We start from the raw sequence: 24,885 nt of genomic DNA, 5'->3' as shown, positions 1-24,885 counted from the left end.
GGGAGGGAAGGAAGGAAGCAGAATCAAAACCCGCCCTGTGTGGCCCACCCCAGTGCCTAAGCCCACCTCTCCCCCCACTGGGCCCAAGTAAACCAGTATCTGACTTCCTGCTCTCATCACCCAGGCTCCCTTGCCCATTCAGGACTGGAACAGGAGACAGGTCTCTCAGGATCCCTGACAAGAAAGCAATGAGCCCAAACCAGGGACAGATGGAAGGCAGGTGGGCCAGGGGCAGGTGGACCACTTTGTGGCTACTCACATGACAGAGGCAGGATGGGCCTGTGGCCCGGGGCTTGGTGGGGAGGATGGTTCCACAGGCACACAGGGGAGGGAGCTTTCCAAAGTAGATGGGGTGCTTCCACCCTCCTTCAATACACCAGATAGCCTGGCCCTAAGGGAAGGTGGATATACATCCCCAATGGGCTGGGGTTAGGGGAATGAGGCAGAGGGGCATCTGGGGAGAGGGATGGGCCCTGGACTACAGGCCCAGGAGGACTGATGGCTGCAGTGGGACTCAGGAGTCTTACCTGGTTCTTACCTGTTGCAGGTTGGGCAGCACCCAGAGGGCCTGGCTCTGATGTCCTGGGTTAGTTCCTGATCCCTTTAGAAAAGCCTGTGCCTCTGACCCAGCCCCAGCACTGTGTGGGGACATTAAAAGGCAAGAGGAAACCCAACAGGAAGAGGTGGGAGGGGGTGTCCTGAGAAGACCAGGCCTGGGGCAGGAGATCTAGGTAGGCCTGGCCCTGGCCTGTTTCTTGGTTCTGGAATTATATCACAGTCTGCTGTCCCCTCCACCAGACCTCAGTGGTGCCATGTTCCTCACCCTCCTCCCTGAGGCAGGAGCCCATCTCCTGATCTGTCCTCTGGGGGAACGTAAGGTATTAATTAGTCCAGAGGAGTGAGTCAAATACTTAGACAACAAGACACGTATTTAATTATTTTTTCACTTTGAGGTCGTTGTCCTTGATGTCTTAGATGATGTATTTTCAACTCCCTTCGAGGTCGCTGACTTTGTTGTCTTAACAGATGACATCTTAAGAAGCTGTATTTGCAAGGCTGGATTGTGAGCACTGTTTCTGTCTGGATCTTCGCCAGTAAATTAGCCTAGGGGAGATTGAACGAGGTTGAGAGGTGCAAATCAGGGAGTCATGTTAGGTAGGAAGCAGTTGGGACCCACTCCCTAACTCCCAGCCCCACAGAGCTGACCTATTCAAACAACTATCAACGCCTGGCCCTCGTAGGTAAGCCCCCCAAGCTGTAACTCCCACCAGCTCTCTGGAAACCTCAGTGGCTCTGCCAACTGCTCCAGCATTGGGCAGTAGGAAGCCCCCCCTCTCCCTCCAGGTCCCACCTTCCTCCCTAGACTCACCTGAGAAGAAGGGCAGCTACCAGAAGTATGAAGAAGGAGATCAGCAGCGCAAAGAGGCAGCCTTGCAGCATACTCTGGGCCTGCGAACGCTGGAGGGATGTGATGGGCTCTAGGTGTGCTGACGCTGCTGTACTTTCTGTGGGCCTTTCTGAGTTCACATCTAACGGGCTCCCCTCAGTGTCTTCAAGCTTTTCTTTATGTTTCTCATGGCGGATTTTAGGGGGCAGCACTGATAATAGGAGGGCCAATAGCAGTCAGAGAAGGATTGAGGCACACCAGCCCCAAGACCCAGGCCCTCCAGTAGAAACCTCCTAGGGAACACCATCCCTGCCACCAGAGGCCACGACAGAGGCAAGTCCTCCATGGCCTGAAGGCAGAACCCCATCTGAAGTTAAGCTTCCAAAGCTGAGAATACTTCCTGTACCTCCTTCTAACAATACCCAGGGCCCCAGTTCTCTATCACCCCAGTACTGACCTGTGACATGATATGAAATGATGGTAGATGGGCCTGACATCACCGTGTCCAGCTCGCAGCGATATTTGCCTTCATCCGCTTCACTCACCCTTGGCTTTGTCAGGGTTGATTCCTTCCCCTTGTACAGCAAGGTCTCAGAATTGTTCTCCCAAACCTAGACACAAGCTCCAGAGTATCACAGAGGCATGGGGATTCCAGGAATTGGGGAAATACAGGGCTGAGAAACTCCCGGGGCCTCAGGAAGACAGGAATCCAGGGGATCATGCAGCAGGACTTGGGGTGCCTGAGAGTCAGGAGTGACCTCACCTACTAGGCCATGAGGGTTGGGTGTAGGCCAGGGGCTCATACCAGCTTGAGTGACTTGGGGTTTAAGGGTTACAGGAGTTGGAGGGCCCCACCCTGTAAAATTTGTAGTCTGTGAGGCCTTCAGAAATATGGTGCCAAGTGAGCAGACAGTCCAAGTTCAGTTCTTCCGATTGATGGACCTCCACATGTTGCTCTGAGGATGGAGCATGACTGTGAGATGGTTCTTCTGGGGTCACTGCCCTCCCCAAACAGTCTCAGCTTGGTTTGGGCCAGGCCCTTCCCTGCCTCCTGTCTGCATCCTGAGCTCTCTGGACTGTCCCTCCTGTGGCCCCATCCCTCTCCCACCAACCCCTCCAGCAGGGTCCCATGCTCACCCCCGCAGTTTATGGGCTTCCGGCAAGCGTGAACCTTTTGCTCACAGTGCTGGCACCATATCAGAGTCTGAAACATGATGCCTGGAGGGGCAAGGTCAAGGCTGTGTTCACCCATTAAGAGGTGGGTTTGAAAAAGGTCAAGGGGAAGGGCTAAAGGGCTGGGGGCCTGCTGGGCCAAATCCCTAGGAGGTCATCCCTCCAAGGTCAGTAAAGAGTCCAAATAGGGGCCAGGGTTGTGGGTCAGTGGTAGAGTACTTGCCTAGCACGCGTGAGGCACTGGGTTCGATCCCCGGCACCACATACAAAATAAATAAATAAAATCAAGGTATTGTGTCCATCTATAACTAAAATAAATAAATAAGAGTTCACATAGGATACACCTGCTACCTGCAAATCCAAGCCAGAAAAAGGTGGCTGGAGACCCAGGAACCTCTCAGATGCTGCAAATGTGCATCCAGAAGGGGGGAAGGGGAGGGGTGGGTATCATGGGCCACGATGAGGGTAGAAGAATAGCTTCTGCTGTCTGCACTCACCACATTTGTTGGGACATAAAGCTGCCTCAGAAGGGAGAAAAGAAGGAGAAAAGAATCAGACTTTTAAATGAAGAAGGGTGGGAGAGGGGCTGGGGAGGAGTAGAGGTATGGGGAAGGGCCTGAGGGAGGTGACCCCTGAGGGGTCAGCAGGAGGAGGGGACTGAGGAAGCCAAGGGCCTGGATGTGGAGATGCAGGGGGCTGGAGAAAGGGACTCAGGTGGTAGAAAGGGGAAGGAGTTGGACGGGTCCAGGGTTCCCATCTTTCCTCACCCTCCTTCTGGAAATGAAGAGCTTGCAGGTTAAAATCATCCTTTTCCTTGATCAGTGTGTGGTTGAGCTCTCTGATAAAGTCCTCTCCTGGGAGAAAGCAGTAGTGCTTAGTTCTCTCCTCCCCCAGGTGTGTGTGGGTTCTGAATAGGGTCTTCATCTTTGGAGACAGGCATTCTTTTTTTTTTTTTTCCCCAATTGAAACAGCCTCTAGCTGTTGCTCAGGCTCTCTGGACTCCTGATCCCTCGGATCCTCCTGCCTCAGCCCTCCTGAGCACCAGGGGCTACAGGGAATGTGCCACCTGGAGGGGCTGACATTCCATCTTCTGCCTTCTCAGGAAGGGGCACAGAAATCAAGCCCTTCACACAGTGCCAGTCACTGGGCTAAGCAATGCACAGGTATCAACCCATCTAATCCTCCCAGGAGCTGAGGGAGGAGGGCACTGTGATGCTGTCCAGTGTAGAGCTGAGGAAACTGCCCAGTTCCTCGCTCAGGGCCACATGAGTAGGAAGTGGCAGAGCCAGAATTTGAACTAGGCAGTTAGTCCCAGAGCCATGCATCACATCCCCAGGGTAGATATCACTAGCAATGGCTCTCCTGCAAAATCCAGGACCCTCCTCCCAGCCCTTCAGTCATTAACCTTTTACATTACTGTCTGTGATGCGTTTCAGCTCCTTCAGCAAAGTCCGGGACACCTCTTCCAATGAGTTCTTATCTGTGGGTTGATACAGAACCCCAGATTCCACCTTTACTCCACTCTAAGGCTACTACCTCATAATATCTACCATGCCCATGGGAACACAGTGCAAGGATAGACCTAATTATGGAACTCACTATTCTGTTTCCCTCTGGGAATTGTTTTCTTACAGACAATTGCTAGAAAGGAAGTGGAAAAACAGTGTTTGCTAGCTCTGGGAGGGCCTGGAACCTGCAACTTGCCTACTCCATTCCCAAGACCAGGGGAACCTGGCCCATCCCCTTTCATCACTGGCCCTGGAAATCCTGGACCCAATCCTTCTTAGAAGCACCAAAGATGAATGGGCCCTCTCTGCCCTGCCCCTCACCTATGATTCCTGCATAGGAACCCTCGATGAACGGCCGGTCCTGAAAACCTTTCAAAATATTGTATACCATATCCATCACTTTTTCATGGTCTTTGGCTTCCAGGTGTCCAGGCAAGTAATCCTTCTCCAAGGACTTTACTGCTTCCATGACTGACGGCTCACATGTGACACAACAGCTTGCTGGAATCAGGCAGCAGGCCAGTGCAGCCAACAGGAGCACAAAACACAGCCCCATTGAGGCCTGAGCACTCGGTAGAGAAAACACCAGGAGGGTCCTCTCACGCTCGACAGAGTAGATGAATCTAAACAGAGAGAAGCCAAAGCCCATCTTAAGGTCCCATGAACCCCACATGTGCAATCTCCCCCATGGGAACAGGTCTTCAGGAAATCTCCATAGGATGAAGACTTGTATGCTTCATCAGATGCTTCAGAATTTTGTGACTTATGCCCCATCCAGAGGACCCCAAACTGAGGGTCTTCATTCATCCTCAGAGATCACCAATTTTTTTTTTTTTTAGGTACCAGAGATTGAACCCAGGGACACTTAACCACTGAGCCACACCCAAGCCCTTTTCATTGTTTTTACTTTGGAGACAGGGTTTTGCTATGTTTCTTAAGCCCTCACTAAATTGTTGAGGCTGGCTTTAAACTACCAATCCGCCGGCCTCATCCTCCGAGGTCGTTCAGATTACAGAGGTATACCACCATGCCCAGTGAGATCAGCAGACATTTAAAACATTCCCCACATAAGGACCCAAGTCCGCCCTAACCATTCAGACTCTCCAAGCTGCCAATCCATGGGACCCACAGCTCCCCCACAATTAATGTGGTCCTGAACTTCCAACCTCAAGCCAATCAACACTCAGACACACCCAAGCCCCCAAACCCTGTTGCACCTCAAGCTGAAAAGTCCATGTCCAGCTTCAATATATCAGACTCTCCCGCATGTTCTCAAAACTCCCTCAAGACCAAAGTACACTCCAGATCCCTTACCCTGGGGACCCCACGAATGTATGCAAGACTCCCAGCCACCCTCCTATCCCTCCTGTCCACCCTTGCCCAAGGCTACGACCTCTTATTTTCAGGGTGCACCTTCTCAGGAAACGGAGCCCCAAAGTGCCCTAAACACGAGGCACCCTAACTAACTAGCCCCTCTCCGACCTTGATCCTTGACTTGTGCCCTCAAACCCAGGATTCGCTCAGGATCCCATTCAGACTGTGAGGAACCCGGTGCCGCGTCCTTCTGCCTTAATATTTCCCACGACTGTAACTCAGGTTTTGTGAGGGACAGTTTGGCTGCGTGAAGTCACCAGCTTTTGAAAGGGGATATGTGTCACGGGAGGTCCCGTTTCCACCAGGAACTCCAGTCACGTCTCCTTCGGAGGGCCAAATCCGAAAAAGTACTTCCTAGGGCTATCTTTGGCCACGCCCAGAATCTCAACTCTGCTTCTGATTGGCCTCCACATGGGAGACCCGCCTACCTCTCCATGACATCACAGGGACGGTGACCTTTACAGACACCTTCATTCCAGCATCCACCCTAGCAAAGTCCATCCTCACGATGTGGCTTTCAGAGTCCAGGACCGGGCTTCTGGCCCTCAGCCTCCTCCCTTCCTTGGCCCTGGGGACCTGGATTCTGGCTTGGTACCTCTGCCAGCCTCAAAGATAAGGAAGGGGCCATTTCTAGCCTAGGACTAGCACTGCCAGAGGCGCTGGGGTCTTTTTCTCTACTGTGACTGGCGCCCCAAGCTTTATGGCGATTGATGTTCAGTAATGATTCTCTCTCCTCATTTCAATTCCACATTCTCCTCCCAGGTTAAGGAACGAACGCCCAGATCTCAGTGGGATGGGAGTTCTTGAGGCCATTAATGGGGGGTGCTAGAGAAAGGTATGGAGCGCTCCCACCCTTGGAATCCCGAAAGCGCTCTCCTTGCTTTCCTTCCTGCTTCAGGGAAACTCACAGGGTTTCAGCAGCGAAAGGGCTGCCAGATCTGAGTAGGAAGCAAAACCTAAAATATAACGAGTAATGACAAACTCAAGATCCCATCTTCCCTCCATTGTTTTATGCACACACACTGCCAGGAAAGCTGTAGATACAAGCATTGGGAATGTAGAATTTTATACCTCCCACTCTCCTCCCTGTCTTACCTTCGCTGGGAATGGTACCCTGAAACTGTAATTAGACCAGAGGCGTGGATTCTTGGAGGGGAATGATTAGATTTGGCTGTGTTTGAGGAAGCTTTTTTATCACCCCCAAAGCAGCAAAAGCTCTCTGGAAATGAGTCGAGTTTTATACTCTCTGGCCAGACCCTGTGCTCCTGCTTGGGTCTTGGTATCTCTAAATCCTTTCATCCCAGGCCTACACAAAGACAGATTTAGTGCTTCTGTGATTTTCAGGGACAGACAATGGTTAATAAGGAACACAGTATCTCCTGGCTTTCTGCAGACTTGTTGGATTCCAGATATCAAACCCCAGATACTCAGAACCCAACTAAAGGAGAAGACACTTGCTTGACCTAATCCCAGAGATAATAGATCCAGGTCTTGAGTTTGGAAGTTTTGACCTTCCAAATTAGAAGTCTCCCTGGATTGCTAGAAAGTTCTGCTGCAGAAGTTGCCACACTTCCCCAATGGCTATTCCTCCCACCTCTCCCATGTTTTAGACTGTCTTCTCTAGGAGGAAGGAAAAGAAAGAATGAATGAAAATAATATTTCAAAACTTTCCTCTAGGCATAAGGGGTTGGAGAGTTTTAGTCCTGCTCACAACTGCCCCAGCATTTCCAGAACCTGGGAGCAGAGGAAGAGGCTAATTCACACTGAATGAGCTTCCCCTGGGTACTGTGTTCAATCCCCAGTACACACTCAAAAAAGTTGCTGGCTCTGGAGGCAGTCTCCAAAATCCTGATCTTTCTGGCAGTGGAGGAGTATTGAGCTTCTGGTAGCTTGTTCATCATATTCTTTGCCATAACTATGCAGAATTCTGGATCCTACCTTCCAGTCCCTGCAGGGTTCTTCAAAAACATTAAACATGGACCTCCCTAGAGCAAACCCCCAACAAGAATTTCTCCAGAAACTCTGAAGGAAAGTTAATGAGTGCTTGCTCTAGATGAAGCATGAGTTCCTTCAGTGTTCTGAACACCCAGGGCAGAAGTAACACCTCTTCTAGAAAGACCAGGAGAGTGGACTCTAGAAGAGAGGGTTCCCTGTTGTGAAGGGCAGAAGCCTTAAACAAAGGTAATAAACCTTAAACAACGGGTCTTCCATTGCCTAGACTGAAGGTGCATTTCCAAGGTGACCCCTTTCTACAGTGCATTCTCTTGATTATTCCCATCCCTTGACAAGGAAACAGACTCCAACAATTTGTATTTCCCCCACTCACATGTAGGAGAACTCCGAAGACACGCCCACAACATAAACAGAGGTTCTCACTATGCCCCTCCCTACAGGGGACACCTAGAGATTTCCGTAGGTGGCTCTTGTAATAATCATACTTTCAAACACCTGCCTCCAGGAGCTCTGCCTCAGAGAAAGCTTCCTGCTTCATCCACTCCCTGAAGAGATGCATTCCCAAGAACCCTCCATTCTGTAAAATGGAAGCAGTGTGCTCCCTTTCTAAAATAAACCTAACACTCAACTTTTCCTATTGTCACCCAAATAGAAGTGTTCTTCCACCTGCCTGCATCAACAATGGTCAAATTGCTCCATTGTAATTCATCACCTTTTGTGTGTGTGTGTGGTTGGGAGCTTGAACCCAGAGACACTGTAACACTGAGCCACATCCCTTGCCCTTTTTCATTTAAAAAATACATTTTTTTAGTTGTTAGTGGACCTTTATTTTATTCATTTATTTATATGTGGTGCTGAGGATTCAACCAAGTAAGTGCCTCACACATGATACGCAAGTGCCCTACCACTAAGCCACAACCCCAGCCCCTCATTTTTTATTTTTGATAGGGTCTTGATAAATTGCTTAAGGCCTTGTTAATTTGGGGAGGCTGGCCTCAAACTTGTGATCCTCTTTCCTCAGACTCCCAAGCTAATGGGATTACAGGTGTGCACCCCCATGCCCCCACTATACCATCACCCTTTACAAATGGGTTCATCCACTCCCCCACCAAGGAAATTCAGGCTTCTCCAGATCAAGACCCCAGACACCAGTCAAGGACATCCCTGCCCCAGCACATACACTCTCCTGTCACTCTCCCTCTAGAAATGGATGCTTGAACAGGGTCTCCTTCCTGCAGTGGACTCTCCTTTGAAAAGACACAGCTTGCCCTCCACTTTCAGTGACAGGACCATGCCCTGTTTGTGCCTCCAGTGTAATCTTGTCAGCCATCTCCCCTCCACCTCCTCCACACTCACCGCGCTATTTCCTCCTGTGCAACCTGGCTGCGCTCTTGCCTACCAGAGGACCTGAGGCTACCTCAACCAGAGGAATTCTGAGAACTACAGGTTTATCACTCTCCAATGACAGGGGGGACATAGGGCTCTCAGATGGCAATAACCTAGGCATCCTGATAGCCCTGGAACAGCAGGAAGTAAAGGAGATTGCTGGGGGCCTGAATGAGGCACTGAGTCAACTGATCAAAATCCCCGGGGGGATGTGCAGGTACTATTTGGCCATCAGTTCCCCCTGGGATCAGCCAAGTGCCTGCTGCCTGTATTCATGTTCCTGCTCCACAGACCCTGCAGTCTCAGCTCCTACATGCTGTGCTCCAGGGACAAGTTTTCTTAGTGTTCCTTGTCCTTGGACACAGGAGGATTCCTGGGATGCATACTCAGGATGAGTATTGGCCACTTTGGCATCTTGCAGACGCTGACCAGATATGGTTCTCCTGTTGCTGCCACCAGGGGGCGACTGTGCCTGTGGAGTTAGAAACAGGAGAAGACTGGAAAGCCAGTGAGCTGAGATCCTCCAAGAAAGAATTGTCCACTGAAGGGGTAAGGTGGGATCCTACACTGAGCTTTTGGCACATGCTGTTTCCTGTTCCTAAGACAGTCTTCCCACTTATCTCCTACTGATGTTGCCTTTTTCAGCTCAGAACTACTAGGCCATGCATAACAGAGATGACCTTGTCCTCATGGAGACAGAAAAAAAATATCTTGAACAGTCTTCCATAACAGCCCAGGTTGAAGTAGATAAATGAATACAAGAGATAACTGGGCTTTTTCTAGATCCGGAATAGGCAATGACACATAGTAAGTGTCCAATGGAATTGAATTTAATGAGTTAAACCAATGTGTTTCCCACTAAAGATTGTGAGACCTGATGAGGTGGGACTCTCAACTGTTAATAACCCTGCTGTATTTCCCACAATATGTGCTCATTGAACACTTTTGGAGACACAGAGATGATGATTATAATCATATTCATTAATAAGTCCATTATGTGCCAGGTCCTGAAACTTCATCTACAGTTTTGCTTAAATTGACAGGTAAAGTGGGTTGGGTTGGAGCCCAGGTAATCCCAGCGGCTCAGAAGGCTGAGGAAGAAGAATCACAAGTTCAAAGCAAGCCTCTGCAACTTAGCAAAGCTGTAAGCAACTCAGCAGGAACCTGTCTCTCAATAAATTATTTAAAAAGGGCTGAGAATGTGGCTCAGTGGTTAAGCACCCCCAGGGTTCAATGCACAGTAACAACAACAAAAAAAAAAAATCGGGGGTGGGAGTGTTTGAAATCCAAGCCTGAATATGAAGCCAATCAGTTTCATTGCTAGAACACTTTCCCTGTCCACAGCTGACTTAGGAACAGAACAGCAGTTAGAGGACTCCCAGTGCCCTGTCCTGCAGTGCCCATGGCTCCGCCACTCTATGTGGCATGTGCTGTTCCACCCTTGAGGTCACCTCCTGCTTCAGGCCCCATGTAACAAAACCTTCCTTGACCTCTACAAACGCCTCTTCCTCTAGTCCCTTCCTTTCCCCTAAGGCCACCTAATCCAAAGCCTGCTGCCAGAAACACAAGTTCCTCTCCCTCCTAGGCTCTGCCCACATAGGCCCTGACCCTCAAGAAGCGCCTCAGCCTAGTTCCCTGAGCTGTCTCCTGCCACACAGACCCACAAGCAGGTGCCACCACACCTCACCAGGCCCAACGCCTCAGGCTCAGGCCTACTCAGTTCCTCAGACTCCACCCTGGCCCCGCAGGCCCACCCACGGCTCTGCACAGCCTCCAGGACATTGTCCTGGCCTGTTCCTCATCTCCCAGTTCTCTCCAACTTCGATTTTCCCCTAACACTCGCCGAATCCCTGGGAATTCGCTAGGCTCTGGCGCTTCCCACAGGCTGCTGAGCTGCCAGAACCCACCGACACCCCGCTGGGGAGCTACCACTGCTTTGGCCACCTACACATTCAGCCTCCTGCAAGGCAGCCTGGAATGCCTCCTAAAGGCCCTGACTCCATCCCGAGACACTCTGGGACACCTCCAACCACTGCCACCAGCCGGGCCATGCCCCACGGGAATCCAAGCACCACTCTGTAGGCCCTGGGAAACCAGCAGGTCCCGCCCAGCGCTCAGATGCTGCAGCCCCGCCTTCTCTTGTAGTTGGCACCTGACGCCAGGCCAGAGCCAAAGATCTTGAGGATCCCTGGGGGCGCTGTGGCGCCGGACATCAATGGGGGCTGCCAGTTCTGGCATCTTCTCGCTGACCCATTGCTGCTCGCCCTCCGGAGTCCCTGTCCCAGAGCCCCCGAAGAGCTGGGAGATGCGTTGGGCGCGGCTCCCCGAGGCTCCCCCCACCGCCTTAGTGGGCCCACTTGCCACAATTCCACTTCCGGCGGGGTGGGGGCAGCGGCTCGCTGTTGCGGCTCCCTGTGTCAGAAGACAAGACCTGGGAGTCACCCATGAACAGAGACGCAGGAGAGTCACCCATGAACAGAGACGCAGGAGAGTCACCCAGAAAGGCAAGCAGACACTGAGATGGGGGCCAAGGAGGAGGGAAGCAGAGACAGAAAAGATAGACCCAGGGAGGACCCAGATGGGTGTGGGTAGAGGTCCAAGAAAAGAGTGAGTTCAAATAAATAAAGGCCAGTTCCATGGAAGCCATTTCCAAAAGGTGAGAAGGGAGAGGAGGAAGGAAGCCAGATCAAAGCCTGCTCTGTGTGGCCCGTCCCAGTGCCTGGGCCCACCTCTCCCACCCTGGGCCCAGGTAAGCTTGCCCCAGGCTCCCTTGCCCATTCAGGACTAAAACCAGAGTCAGGTATCTTGGGGTCCCTCACAAGAAGCAATGCATGGGGCTGGGCCCAAAACAGGAGCAGATGGAAGGCAGGTGGGGCAGGGACAGGTGTCCCACTTGGGTGGCTATGCACTTGACAGGCAGCTCTGGGCCAGAGCAGACCTCACTGGGCAGCTGCTTCCAGGGAGTGAACTGATCCACAGGCCCGCAGGTAGCAGAGCTTCCCAAAGCAGCATTTCTACTCTCCTCTCTTGTTCACCAGATAGCATGGCCATGGATGGGGAAGGCCAAATGCCAGCGCTGGGTGGCTGGGGATGGGGAAGAGGTAAATCTGGAGAGAGAGGTAGGCCCTGGATTCACAGGACTTCGAGTACAGATGTCTGCGACCACTCTGAGTCCCTGGCTCTGAACAAGTTGCCTGTCTGGCGGCACCCAGGGAGCCTGGCTCTGTTGGCCTCTGTTAGCTCCTGCTTTTGTAAAGCCTTTGCCTCTGTCCCAGCTCCCAGCTCTGGGTTCCGGGACAGGAAAAGGTGAGAGGAAACCTGGCAGGAAGAACGGGGAGGAGATGACCTACCACAAGACTAGGCTGGGGGTTGGGGAGGATCTTGGAAGGGCAGGTCCTGCCCTGTTTCTTGACTGGGGGCTGCCAGTTCTGGCAACTTCTTCTATCACAGTCTGTTGGCCCCTCCAGCGGGACTAAGGGACCCAGGTTCCAGACCCTCCTCCCTGAGGCAAGACCAATTCTCCAGACCTCTCAGGGAACCCAAAGTGTGGATCTGTCCAGAGGAGTGAAACAGATACTTAGATAAGACAAATCTTTATTTCTTCTGCAATTTTGAAGACATTTTCCTTGATATCTTAGAACTTTTACTATCAATGCTGGCCTGTGAGGACTTTGGTTTACTTTTCTTCCTTTTCCGAGTGACTAGCCTGATAGAGGGTGGGGATTGCAAATAATGGAGTCCTGTTAGATAGGTAGTGGTTGAGAGACACCTGCATTAGCGTCCCCCACCAAATCTGACAGTCATCAAAGTCTGGCTCACCTAAGTAAGCCCCACCAAATTGTAATTCCCCCTACCTTCAAGAAGTCACTCAATGGCTCTGCAAGCTGAGTTTGGACAATATGAAGCCTCACCTCTCCCTCTAAGCTCTGCCTTCCTTCCAGGGTGACTCACCAGAAGATAATGGCTGCTATCAGGATTATAAGTAAGCAGATAAGCAGGCCATAGATGCGCCCTTTCAGCGTACTCTTAACCTCCAGGTGCTTGGCAGTCGTGGTCTCCGGTTCTGGGCTCGGGGTTACTTCTTTCTTCCCTTCCTCCGTCTTAGCCGGGGCGAATTCACCCGTTGGCTTCCAGCCCTGCAGGTCACGGGGAAGCACTGACAGAAGAGTGGCAATGAGTGGTCAGGGCAGCGAGTCAGGGCAAGCCTGCCCCAGGATCCAGGCCCTCCAGCAGAAACAAAAGCCAAGGGACCCTGTCCCTGCAGCCAGAAGCCACAGCACAGCTGAGAAGCCATACCTCCATGGCCTGAGGCACACCCTAACCGAAATTTACACCCCCCATACATGGGACCCAGGGCCAGGAGCTGCACCCCAATACTTACCTGTGACAAGAAAATGAATGATCGTGGAAGGCCTGTTGTAAACAGTGCCCAGCTCACAGCGGTACCTGCCACTGTCGTTCACAGACGCGGAGGGCCTATTAAAGACTGGATCCTTCCCTCTGTACAGCTCGGTCTCAGAGTCGTTCTCCCAAACCTAGACCCAAGCTCAAGAATATTACAGAGGCCTGGGGAATTTAGGGGTTGGGGGACTCAATGCCGGGAGCAGGAATCCAGGGCATAGATGAAAAGGGCTTGGGGTGCCTGGGAGTCAGGAGGGACCTCACCTAATAGGCCATGAGGGTTGGGTGCAGGCCAGGGCATCCAGGGACCAGGGGGTCATACCCACCTGAGGGACTTGGGGTTTAAGGGTTACAGGAGTTGGAGGGCCCCACCCTGTAAAAGACGTAGTTCGTGAGGCCAACAGCTTCTTTGTGCCAATCGAGAAAACAGTTCAAGTTTAAAGCTTCGTGTTCATGGATCTCCTCAACACGATCTGAGGACAGGGCATGACTGTGAGATGCTTCCTCTGAGGTCATAACCCTCCCCAAACAGTCTCCACTCTGTTTGGGCCAGGCCCTTCCCTGTCTGCTGTCTGCATCCTGAGCTCTCTGGACTGTCCCTCCTGTGGCCCCATCCCTCTCCCACCAACCCGCCCAGCGGGTCCAGCTCTCACCCCCACATTCTTCGGTCTTCTTCTTACAAAGTTGAATCTGCTTACTGCAGTAGTCGCACCATATCAAAGACTGAAACATGACGCCTGGAGGGGCAAGGTCAAGGCTGTATTCACCCACTAAGAGGTGGGTCTGAAAGAGAGGGCAAGGCAAAGGGCTGAAGGGCTGGGGCCCTACTGGGCCAGGTTCCTAGGAGATCAACCCTCCAAGGTCAGTTAAGAGTCCAAATGGAGTACACCTGCTACCCGCAAAATCCAAGCTGCAGAAAGATGACTGGAAACCAAGGAACCTCTCAGATGTTTCGAATGCACATCCAAAAAGGGGAGGGGGGAAGATGGGTATCATGGGCCATGGATGAGGGTAGAAGAATAGCTTCTGCTGTCTGCACTCACCACATTTGTTGGAACAATAATCTGCCTCAGAAGGGAGAAGAAAGAGGAAGGAACAAATCAGACTTTTAAATGGAGGGGAGAGGGAGTTAGGGGACAGCTGAATTGAGGGTTCTTATTTCCCAGAGAAGGACCTGAAAGAAGTCCCCCTGAGGGTTCAGCAGGAGGAGAGGATGGGGAAGAGGGACACTCGGTTTTGGGAAATGGGGGGTAGGGAGGCTAGGGTCCAGGAGCCCTGATTTCTCTCACCTTCTTTTTGAAACATAGAAGCGTGGAATGCAAAGTTTATCTTTTCGAGGCGCAACATCTCTTTCAGGTTCTCAACGCTCTGCTTCCCTGTGGAAAAGGCAGGTTTGGGGAGACTAGGCAGTGGGTTTCTGGTCATGAAGCATGGCACTCCCTCCCCTTTTTTCTTTTGTCAGGGAGTCTCTCTGTGTTGCTCAGACTAGTCTGGAACTCCTGAATTCAAATGATCCTCCTACCTTAATCCTCCTGAGCACCAGGGGCTACAGGGAATGTGCCACCTGGAGGGGCATTCCCCTTTTTTACAGAAATCAAGCCCTTCACACAGTGCCAGTCACTGGGCTAAGCAATGCACAGGTATCAACCCATCTAATCCTCCCAGGAGCTGAGGGAGGAGGGCACTGTGATGCTGTCCAGTGTAGAGCTGAGGAAACTGCCCAGTTCCTTGCTCAGGGCCACAAGGATGGGAAGTGGCAGAGCCAGAATTTGAACTAGGCAGTTAGCCCCAGAGCCACGCATCACATCCCCAGGGTAGGTATCACTAGCAATGGCTTCCCTGCAAAATCCAGGACCCCCCTTCCCAGCCTTTCAGTCATTAACCTTTTGTTTTACTTTCTGTGATGTTTTTCAGATTCTCCAGGAAACTCGTGATCACCATTTCATATCTTTTCTCACCTATGGGTGGATATAAAACCCGATTCCAGTTTTACTGTCTCATAGTCTTGTCTCCTAGTACAAGCTACAGTACCTATGAGGCTACTGGGCAAGAATAGGACTGATTAAAAGACCATGGACACAGTTGCCTTCAGGGAGTTGTGGTTTCTTTACATAAAATTGCTAGATAAGGGGGAGAGAAACAATATTGGCTAGCTCTGGGAGACCCCTGGAATCTGCATGCAAGCCTTCTGCATTCCTGAACTCAGGATACCCTGACTCAGGCCCTTCACCCCTAGCCCTAGAAATCCTGGACCCAGCCCCTCCTAAGCCAGGGCCCAGGACCCAGGAGTTCAGCTCCACCTTGCCCTCACCAATGGCCCCCATATAGGTTTGCTTAGTATATGGTAGATCCGAGAATCCCTTCACGGTCCGCACTATCATAGCATACGTGCGATTCACTTCATCAGGACCCATGAGTTTAGGCAGGTAATCCGTCTCCAGGGACTTTAGAGCCGCAAGAATACGAGTGTCACATATGACACAGCAGCCCGCTGGAAGCAGGAAGCAGGCCAGTGCAGCCAATGGGAGGGCAAAACACGGCCCCATTGAAGCCAGAGCACTCAGTAGAGAAAATTCCAGGAGGGTCCTCTCACCCCAAACCGCAGCTGACGCTAAATGGAGAGAAACCAAAGCCTATCTTAGGGGACCCACTGAACTCCATGTCTACAGTCTCCCCAATGGGAAAGGAGAAGCTTCAGGAAATCTCCAGATGAAGTTTTATATCCTTCATCCAAAGACTTAAGAAGTGTGAAATTTAGTCCCAATTCAGAAAAGCTCAAATTTAGGGGCTCTGCATCCTGAGAGATCTTTAGATAACCAAACTAGAACACTGGACCCCCAACCCATACAGACTCTCCAAGCTGCCAATCCATCGGATCCACAGCTCCCCCACAGTTAATGTGGTCCTGAACTCCTAACCTCAAGCCAATCAACACTCAGACACACCCAAGCCCCCAAACCCTGTTGCACCTCAAGCTGAAAAGTCCATGTCCAGCTTCAATATATCAGACTCTCCCACATGTTCTCAAAACTCCCTCAAGACCAAAGTACACTCCAGATCCCTTACCCTGGAGACCCCAAGAATGTATGCAAGACTCCCAGCCACCCTCCTGTCCCTCCTGTCCCTCCTGTCCACCCTTGCCCAAGGCTAAGACCTCTTATTTTCAGGGTGCACCTTCTCAGGAAACGGAGCCCCAAAGCGCCCTAAACGCGAGGCACCCTAACTAACTAGCCCCTCTGAGACCTTGATCCTTGACTTGTGCCCTCAAACCCAGGATTCGCTCAGGATCCCATTCAGACTGTGAGGAACCCGGTGCCGCGTCCTTCTGCCTTAATATTTCCCACGACTGTAACTCAGGTTTTGTGAGGGACAGTTTGGCTGCGTGAAGTCGACAGCTTTCGAAAGGGGTATGTGTCACGGGAGCTCCCGGTTCCACCAGGAACTCCTGCCACGTCCTCTTCCGAGATCCTAATTCCAAAAAAATATTTCCGAGGACTTGGGCCTCCGCGGAGAATCTCAACTCTGCTTCTGATTGGGCTGCAACAAAGGGAGACCCGCCTACTTCTCCATGACGTCACAGGGTGCTCGCCTTACGGAGAACTTCATTCCAGCATCCCCGGAAGAAAAGTCTGGGGTCCTCTGGCTTTCAGAGCCCAGGACCAGGCTTCTGGCCCTCAGCGTCCTCCCTTCCTTGACCTTGGGGACCAGGATTCTGGCTTGGTGCCTCTGCCAGCCTCGCAGATGCGTTTCTAGCCTAGGACTACCACTCCCAGAAGGCTCTGGGGTCTTTTTCTCTACTGTGACTGGCGCCCCAAGCTTTATGGGAATTGTAGTTCAATAATGATACTCAGCTCACTGGATTTCCACCTTCTTTCCCCAGGTTATGGGGGATGAACGCCCTAATGGGATGGAGGATGGAGGATGGGAGTTCTGGGGGCCACTAACGAGGGTGCTAGAGAAAGGTACGGAGCGCTCAGATACTTGGAATCCCGAAAAGCTTACTCTCCTTCATGATGTAGGGCACTAGGAACACTCACACAATTTCAGTAGCAAAGGGCTGCTAGATCTGAGAAGGTAGCATAACCTAAGATATAATGAATAGTGACAATCTCTGAGCTTCCACTTTCTCTCCAGTGTTTTATACACACACACACACACACACACACAGAGAGAGAGAGAGAGAGAGAGAGCCACGAAAGCTGCAGAGACAAGGGCTGTGAATGTGAACTTTTAATTCATACCTCCCACTCTCCTTGTGGCAGCTATGCTGGGAATGGTACCCTGAAGCCCTAAGAAGACCAGAGGCTGGGATTCTTGGAGCGGGATGACAAGATATGGGTGTATATGAGGAACCACTTTCATCACCCAAAAAGCAGCAAGGGCTCCTGAAATAGGTCAAAAGTCTTATACTCTCTGGCTCTTGCTTGGGTTTGACTTGGGACTGGGGTCTACTTATCTCCAGTTCTTTTCATGCTAGACCTACAAAGACAGATTTAGTCGGGCATGGACACAGCAGCTCAGGAGGTTGAGGCAGGAGGATTGCAAGTTCAAAGCAGGCCTCAGCAACTTATTGAGGTCCTAAACAACTCAGTGAGATCCTGTGTCTAAATAAATGTAAAAAAAAAAAAAAAAAGGGCTGAGATATGGCCCTCTGAGTTCAATCCCTGGTATCAAAAACAAAAAACAAACAAAAAAGTAATTTAGTGCTTCTGTGATTTCAGGGACAGACAGGGTTAACAAAGAACACAGTATCCCCTGGCTTTCTGCAGACTTGTTGGATTTCAAATATCAAATCCCAGATACTCAGAACCCAGCTAAAGAAGAAGACACTTCCTTGACCTAATCCCAGAGATAATAGATCCAGATCTTGTGTTTGGAAGTTTTGACCTTCCAAATTAGAAGTCTTCCTGGATTGCTAGAAAGTTCTGCTGCAGAAGTTGCCTCACCTCCCCAATGGCTATTCCTCTCCACTCTCCCATATCTACTCTAAGAAAAAAAAAAAAGGATGAAAAAAATAATCCTTTGAGACTTTCCTCAGGGGCCAATGGTTTGGACAGACTTTGGTCTGGTCACCACGGCCCCAGCATGGGCCACACCTTGGTTCAACTGGGTTCAATCCTCAGTACACACACAAGAAGACACTGGCTCACTAGAGGCAGTCTCCCAGGTCTTGATCTTTCTGGCAGTGGCGGGGTGTTGAGTTTCTGGTAGTTCCTTCATCATATTCTTTGCCATACTTATGTAGAATTCTGGAACCTGTACCCCAGTCCCCACATTGTTCTTCAAAAGCATTAAACCTGGCCCTCCCTAGGAAAACTCCCTTCTGAATCACTCCAGAAACTCTGAAGGAGAGTTAACGAGGGCTTGCTCTAGATCAACCACGAGTTTGTTCCTTCACTGTTTTGAACACCCAGGGCAGAAGTAACACCTCTGCTAGAAAAGACCAGCAGAGTGGACTCTAGAAGGCAGGGTTCCCTGTTCTCAGGGGCAGCCATGCAGAAATACTATAGAAATGATGATCAGGTGGGCACTGTGGCTTCTGGAGCCACCATGAGCTTCACTGGGCATTGCCAGCCATCAGAAAAGATGTTCTGCTGGTTGTAGGTGTTCAGGCAGCTCCAGGAAGACCCTACTTCATTCCACCTCTGGCCAACTAGAATCTCTCTGGCCATGGGCACCACCTGCTCTGGGACCACCCCTGACTTCTCCAGAAGCTGCCAGGCCTCTGGAGACATGTCTGTCTGACTCTAGCCTGATGAGACCAGGCCCAAAAGTCTCCCTGGCTTCCAAGGCCCAGCCCCTGTCTGCACTGGAGACAAGTCTGCATTAATGCCCACCCACTCAGGCAGGAAGGCAGCCTCAGGCTTGAAGACCTTCAGGAACTCTGAGTCTGGCAGGGGTGAAGTTGGCAAGGTAGACAGTGTCTCCACCAGCCAGGTAGGCAGCCCAGAAGCCAAAGGTGCCAATGGTCATGATAGTGTGGTTGCACTGAGTGAGCAGGGCAAAGTCCTTCCCTGGTGAGCCCTCCTGCCCATCACCAGCAAAGACCACATCACCCCGAGAGATGTCAATATTTTCCCAGCACCACTTCATGCCATTGCTGGTGACCACAAAGATGGGGGCTTCATGCCGGGCCCGGAACCAGTCCATAGCCTGCTGGAGATAGACACGGTCACCCACCACACCCTTCCAGCGCTGGGGCATCACCTGCAGATAGTCCCCACGGCGCACATGGACACCCACAAAGGTTCGAGGCCGGGCCCCAGTGTGGCCCAGGCGAAACTGACTCAGCAAGTGCTGGGCCTCATCACGAAGATGGTCATGAACGGTGAATTCCCTGCGGATTTGTTCCCGAAGGTGATGGAAAAATGTCCAAGAGCAGGGAAAACCAGACAGCTTCAGAAATGGATTCTTCAAGCAGAAATACTCCTCTGACATCCAGTCATGCAGCTGCAACTTCTGCCAGGGTGTCCGACTGTCTACCTCGGATGTCAGCACGGGTAGCGTGATGCGGAACACTGGGGCCAGGGTGGCATGCATGGCTGGCAAGATGAAGGCACGGCGGCCATTGAGCTGGGCCAGGGCAAGCAGTGTCGCATACTGCCCCATCTGGTTACCCAACCGGCCATCTGGGTGGATAGTCCAGGTTCCTGAGACAGGGTCAGCATTCTGAAGACAAGAGGAGGAGGTGTTTTGGGTGAGCTGTTTATCAGCCAGGCAGATGATGGCCACTGGGGCTCTCAGCACATGGCTGTCTGGACAAAGGACAGACAGGCGGAGGCCATATTGAAAGAGGTCTTGGTGGAAGTGGAGAAAGGTTATTGCTGAAAGGACACAGACAAGCAGGAAGGCCAGGCAGAGCTGGTGGCGGCTGGGGGCCCACATGGCTGCAGAGGAGGAAAGGTGAATTTAGGTGAATTCCAGGAAGGTCAGGGAGGAGAGGCCTGGGGTGAGGGACTCCTGGTCCCAGACAAGGAGGAAGCTAAAAATGTGGGCTTCTGGGTCTTAGGAAGTGGCTGGGCGCTGATCCTAGGTTGGAGTGATGAGAAGCTTGGAATCTCCAGGGGGGATGGTGGGCTCAGCGGTGCACATCTGTAATTCCTGTGCTGGTGGCTTGGGAGGCTGAAGCAGGAGGATGCCAATTACCAGGCCAGCCTCAGCAACTTAGGGAGACCCTGCTTCAAAAATAAATAAATAAATACAATACAATACAATAAAAAGGGGCTGGGGATCACAAACTCCCTTCTCAGATGTAGCAGTCTTTGAAGGGTCCACTCCACCTCTGAGGTGATGGGAAGCGACAGTTGGAATGGAACACGAGTGGCTGGAGGTGTGGACTGAGAGAGAGAGAGATCTTAGTGCCTGTAGAAGCAGGTGAGGAGGAGACTCCTGGGATCTCGGTGGTGAGATGTCGGGGATGGCCTCCCGATCCGAAGGAGGAGCGGCTTGAAGGCCGGGGTTTCTGGGGCTCCCGCATCCGCCCTGTCCACTAACCTGAGGTCCTCGCAGTGGCCGGTCTACCGATGGCTCCGCGTGGCCGCAGCGCGCAGTCCAAAAAATGCAGCCCTCATTCCACCTCCCCGCGACCCTCCCCTCCAAGCCGCCTCCCGGGACAGGCCGCGAGGCTGGGGTGGGGAGAAAGGAGAGGAGCGAGTTTCTAAGGCTCGAAGCCTCCGCCCTCCCTAAGGGATGGAGAACCTGTTTGCCCAGCAGCCGCTGGAGCGCAAGAGAATGCAAAGCCTCTGCCCGCCCTTCCAGCCCTGGAGTGAGGGCCTCCCGCCAGAAGCTGACTCGAGCCTTCCACGGTTCTCCATTCCGATTCACCCCCCGCCCCCGCCCCAGTTCCTCCTTTGGAGGAGTTCAGGGCCTGGCGATCAACTGCTGCTTTCTAGACGGGTTTTCCGCGAAGGCAACCTTTCCTGCAAACTGAAAATCCAGGGAAAAGAGGGCTCGTCTCCCTGGCCTCCAACCCAGGGTCTGCACCTGGCGCCAGGGACAAAGGCTCTGAGCTCCTGCCCACCAGAACCCGTTTCTTGTTTCTGTTGTCCAAGGTCGATCCAAGGCCCCACTGCCCTGGCCCTGAGCACCCAGACCCTTGTCATTACACATAAAGCCTGTTCAAAGACACAGGCGTTTGACTTGACTCACCAGAGATTTGACTATTATTTCTTAAAACTGAAGACTCCCAGGCCCTCCTCCCTCCAACCCAGGAATCCAGCCCCTGAACTTTAGGGGTCCCAGGAAGTTACTCAACCCCTCTGGATCTCACTTCTCCCTCCAGGGCCTGGTTACCAGGGTCGGATTCTCACCATCCCCTCCCCCAGTCTATTTTGGTAGCACCTGTCTGGGCCCAGAGTAGCTGCTCTGGTGAAAGAAACACCAGGATTGCATCAGGACAGGCCACTGAGCAGGGGTTGAAGAGGGTGAAATTGATCCATGGCCTGGAGTGAGGTTTCCAAGCCAGGACACCTGCTAGGGACACTTCTTTCACGTGGTCTCAGCTTCCTGATGGTTAAGGAAAGGGTCAGACCCCTCAATACCCAGAAACCTAGAAATTGGAAAGGGATATAAATTTCATGCGTGCACCACCACCAACAACAAAAGTCTACATTGAAAGTCAGGAAAGCAGTTTCCAGGATCTTTATCCCACTTCCCTCAGACCCAGGGTCCGGACCCCAGGCCTCCTCCCTCAGACCCAAGGGTCCAGGCTCCAGTCCTCCACCCTCAGACCCAGAGGTCAAGGCCCCAGAACTCACCCTTCAGATCCAGGGGACCTGGCCTCAAGCCTCCTCCCTTGCACAGGGGTCCAATTCCCAGACCTCCTCCCTCAGACCCAGAAGTTTGAGCACAAGGATCCTCCTTCCCAAAAACCAGGAATCTTAGCCCTTGGCTCCTTTCAACTAGTCCCAGTTGATCAGGTCTTCATCTTCCTCAGCCCCCAGACCCAGGGGTCCAGGCCCCCAGCTCAAAGGACCCCCCCCCCTCATTGCATCATCCATCCAGACTGCCCTGGCCACGGTGGAATTCTGGCTTCTGCCAAATGGGTCAAATATCATGTGTCGGAGTGCGGAGGGCAAGAGGGCGGGTCTGTCTGGGTATAAATTCTGGAGCTTCTGCATCCATCCCAAGAGTCCTGGGTGTCCTGTCAGCTGGGGATCCACAGGTAGGAGGACTCAAGCTCCTGGATGATCTGAGCCACAGTCGATCTGCTGTCCCGGACAAGCACAGCTGGAATTGATTCAGGACTGCTCACCTCCTCGGACCCCATACTCCAGACCCCGCACTCTGGACCCCGCCTGAGGACAAAGACACGTTGATGGACTGGGACAAGGCCAAGTTTGAGCCCCTGGGACTGTGGGTCCTTGTGCTGGCTGCCCTTGTGCTGGGAGCCTGCCAGGCATACCCCATCCCTGACTCAAGCCCCCTCCTCCAATTTGGGGGCCAAGTCCGGCAGCGGTACCTGTACACAGATGATGCCCAGGAGACTGAGGCCCACCTGGAGATCAGGGCTGATGGCACCGTGGTGGGGGCTGCCCATCAAAGCCCGGAAAGTGAGTGTGGGGTGGATGATTCCTAAGGGAGGAGGCTGTGGGGCCTGGGAGAGGCAGTTCCAAATGTCTAACCACTTTGTCCCCCAGGTCTCTTGGAGCTGAAAGCCTTGAAGCCTGGGGTCATTCAAATCTTGGGGGTCAAAACATCCAGGTTCCTGTGCCAGAGGCCAGATGGAGTTCTGTATGGATCGGTGAGTTTCCCAGTTTTGGGGTACCAACCTTCATGGTATCATCTTCACAATCTGGGTATCCTTTCTTGCACACTTGACCCAAGCTGGCCTCCGTCCCATGCTGTCTACAATGACAACCTGACTGCAACCCCTGCAGGCTGAGACAGTTGTTACCAATGTTTGTAAAATGAGGCGCAGGCAGTCACCACTGGCCTTATGTCATGTGTGAATGGCAGAATGGCTTGAGAGGCTGAGTCTCAGAACTATAACCCCTGCTCCTGGCCATGCGGCTCCTGCATGCCTCGCTCATCCTGAACATGGGGAGGGACATTCCAGGAATCCGTGGCTCACACTGAACATGAGCCACATCCGTGGCTCACACTGAATATTAGGCAGTACCCAGACCCCCTACCTGGCCTTAGAAAGCCATGACTGGTACCAGGCTAGAATGTTCTCTGTGAAGTAAGAACAGGGAGGTGATCTCTGCAACTGCCCTGGGGTAAAGGAGGAATTTGCTTGTAGTGTTCTGTTTCCTAAGGGAGACTGGGGACCTGGACCCCTGGGTCCCTGGGTCTGAGGCGGGACACCTGGGGCCTGAGCTTCTGGGTCTGGGAAGAGGGCTGTGTCTGGACCCTGGGTCTGAGGGAAGAGGGCTGGGGCCTGGACTCCTGAGTTCTAGCAGACTTAGGTCTCTGAACCCTGTTCTCTGTCCCTCAGCTCCACTTTGACCCTGAGGCCTGCAGCTTCCGGGAGCAGCTTCTGGAGGACGGGTACAATGTTTACCAGTCAGAATCCCACGGCCTCCCCGTGCGCCTGCCCCCTAACTCACCATACCGGGACCCAGTGCAGCGAGGACCAGCCCGCTTCCTCCCACTGCCAGGCCTGCCCCCAGCAGCCCTGGAGCCACCAGGGATCCTGGTCCCTGAGCCCCCTGATGTGGGCTCCTCCGACCCACTCAGCATGGTGGGGCCTTTGCAGGGCCGAAGCCCCAGTTACGCTTCCTGAAGCCATGGGCCCTTCATTTTGGGGTCTCCTCTTATTTATTGGGGTATTTATCTTATTTATTTTTTTATTTTTTTTCCTATCTTGGGATAATAAAGAGTCTGAGAGAGGAGTATCTAATGAGTATGTGTGTTTGAGAGAGGAAATGGGATCTGTGTCTTGTCTCTGTTGACCCTGAGATCAGTCCACATGTCTGTCCCCATTGCCTTAAGGCCCCAGTCTACCATTGGTCCTTATTTTTCTGTTCTGGCAAGGTATCCCAAGGGTCCCCAGGACTATTCCTACTCTCTGACAGGACAGGAATTCTTATCCACCCCTGCCCCCATCCTTGTTAACATTATGGAACTAATTCTCTGAGGTAACATAATAATGGGGGACTTCAAAAAAAAATCCACACTGTAGCCCCACAGCCTCATGGGAAATGTAGTTCCTTGGAAGTAGGAATGGGGAGATTCTTTGTCCTCAGAGCTGAGTGGGGCAGGGGCTCCTGGATCTTGGGGAGGGGGATACGTTTGCTGCTAGGATAACACTGGAGTCCTGAAGGATTACCGAGCTGGACATCTAGATACCTGGGTCCCAGAGGGACAGGGGAATAGGAACCTAGACACAGTGGTGTGAGGGAGGAGGGGCTGGAGACTGGGAGTCCAAGGTCTCAGGAAAAGGGTCAGAAACTGTCCACCCAGACACTTGAGGACTTTGGAGAATATCCAATCCCGAAAATGCTTGTCTAGTCTCCTCCCCTCCTACAATGTAGATCTTCATGTTCTTCGTCATTTCCAGGCCAGGGAGGATGTGAGGCAAGGGTGTTAGACTACAGCTCTCAGGATCAAGCTCGTCCCTGCCTGTCCCAGGTGTCGGACAGACCAGCCTCATAGAAGTTGCAGTCTGAGGCTCTTGACCCTAACTCCAAGGTTCAGTCGACAGAAATATTGCTGTCAGGTGACAAATAGTCCCTGAGGGTTTCAGGTGGGGCCTGATAC

General features: G+C 52.3%; 4 protein-coding genes and 1 long non-coding RNA gene across 6 annotated transcripts; 1 reads left to right on the top strand and 4 right to left on the bottom strand.

Annotated features, from left to right (window-relative positions):
* Nucleotides 1-56: 56 nt before the first annotated feature.
* On the bottom strand, nucleotides 57-1,085 carry LOC125612569. Of its 2 annotated transcripts, none has more exons than XR_007342996.1 (3): nucleotides 528-1,085; nucleotides 260-391; nucleotides 57-174 (listed from the first exon to the last, which is right to left on the bottom strand). It is a non-coding gene; the product is annotated as an uncharacterized LOC125612569 (long non-coding RNA). The 2 variants fall into 2 exon arrangements; XR_007342995.1 differs by having other exon boundaries at nucleotides 539-1,085.
* Nucleotides 1,086-1,365: 280 nt separating this feature from the next.
* Nucleotides 1,366-4,656, bottom strand: LOC125612659 (izumo sperm-egg fusion protein 1-like). The gene is made up of 8 exons (XM_048791224.1): nucleotides 4,390-4,656; nucleotides 3,966-4,040; nucleotides 3,328-3,414; nucleotides 3,058-3,078; nucleotides 2,525-2,605; nucleotides 2,243-2,343; nucleotides 1,845-1,998; nucleotides 1,366-1,598 (listed from the first exon to the last, which is right to left on the bottom strand). The coding sequence occupies exons 1-8, from the start codon at nucleotides 4,622-4,624 to the stop codon at nucleotides 1,366-1,368; spliced, it is 987 nt and encodes a 328-aa protein (XP_048647181.1). The 5' UTR covers nucleotides 4,625-4,656.
* A 7,719-nt stretch (nucleotides 4,657-12,375) lies between these two features.
* On the bottom strand, nucleotides 12,376-17,306 carry LOC107151278 (izumo sperm-egg fusion protein 1-like). Its single transcript, XM_048791223.1, has 10 exons — nucleotides 16,426-17,306; nucleotides 15,494-15,793; nucleotides 15,066-15,140; nucleotides 14,472-14,558; nucleotides 14,226-14,246; nucleotides 13,836-13,919; nucleotides 13,555-13,655; nucleotides 13,163-13,316; nucleotides 12,733-12,937; nucleotides 12,376-12,487 (listed from the first exon to the last, which is right to left on the bottom strand). The coding sequence occupies exons 2-10, from the start codon at nucleotides 15,726-15,728 to the stop codon at nucleotides 12,376-12,378; spliced, it is 1,074 nt and encodes a 357-aa protein (XP_048647180.1). The 5' UTR covers nucleotides 15,729-15,793; nucleotides 16,426-17,306.
* Nucleotides 17,307-17,394: 88 nt separating this feature from the next.
* Nucleotides 17,395-20,817, bottom strand: Fut1 (fucosyltransferase 1 (H blood group)). The gene is given in 3 exon segments (XM_015496591.2): nucleotides 17,395-19,079; nucleotides 19,081-20,357; nucleotides 20,677-20,817. Coding segments are annotated over 2 exon segments (1,137 nt in total). The 5' UTR covers nucleotides 20,068-20,357; nucleotides 20,677-20,817; the 3' UTR covers nucleotides 17,395-18,929.
* A 1,485-nt stretch (nucleotides 20,818-22,302) lies between these two features.
* Nucleotides 22,303-24,020, top strand: Fgf21 (fibroblast growth factor 21). Its single transcript, XM_015496590.2, has 3 exons — nucleotides 22,303-22,733; nucleotides 22,821-22,924; nucleotides 23,621-24,020. The coding sequence occupies exons 1-3, from the start codon at nucleotides 22,499-22,501 to the stop codon at nucleotides 23,906-23,908; spliced, it is 627 nt and encodes a 208-aa protein (XP_015352076.1). The 5' UTR covers nucleotides 22,303-22,498; the 3' UTR covers nucleotides 23,909-24,020.
* Nucleotides 24,021-24,885: the final 865 nt, after the last annotated feature.

The sequence above is a fragment of the Marmota marmota genome, unplaced genomic scaffold (assembly GCF_001458135.2).
Source record: "Marmota marmota marmota unplaced genomic scaffold, marMar, whole genome shotgun sequence".
Classification (NCBI taxonomy): domain Eukaryota; kingdom Metazoa; phylum Chordata; class Mammalia; order Rodentia; family Sciuridae; genus Marmota; species Marmota marmota.
This window is presented reverse-complemented; position numbering and strand designations above follow the sequence as displayed.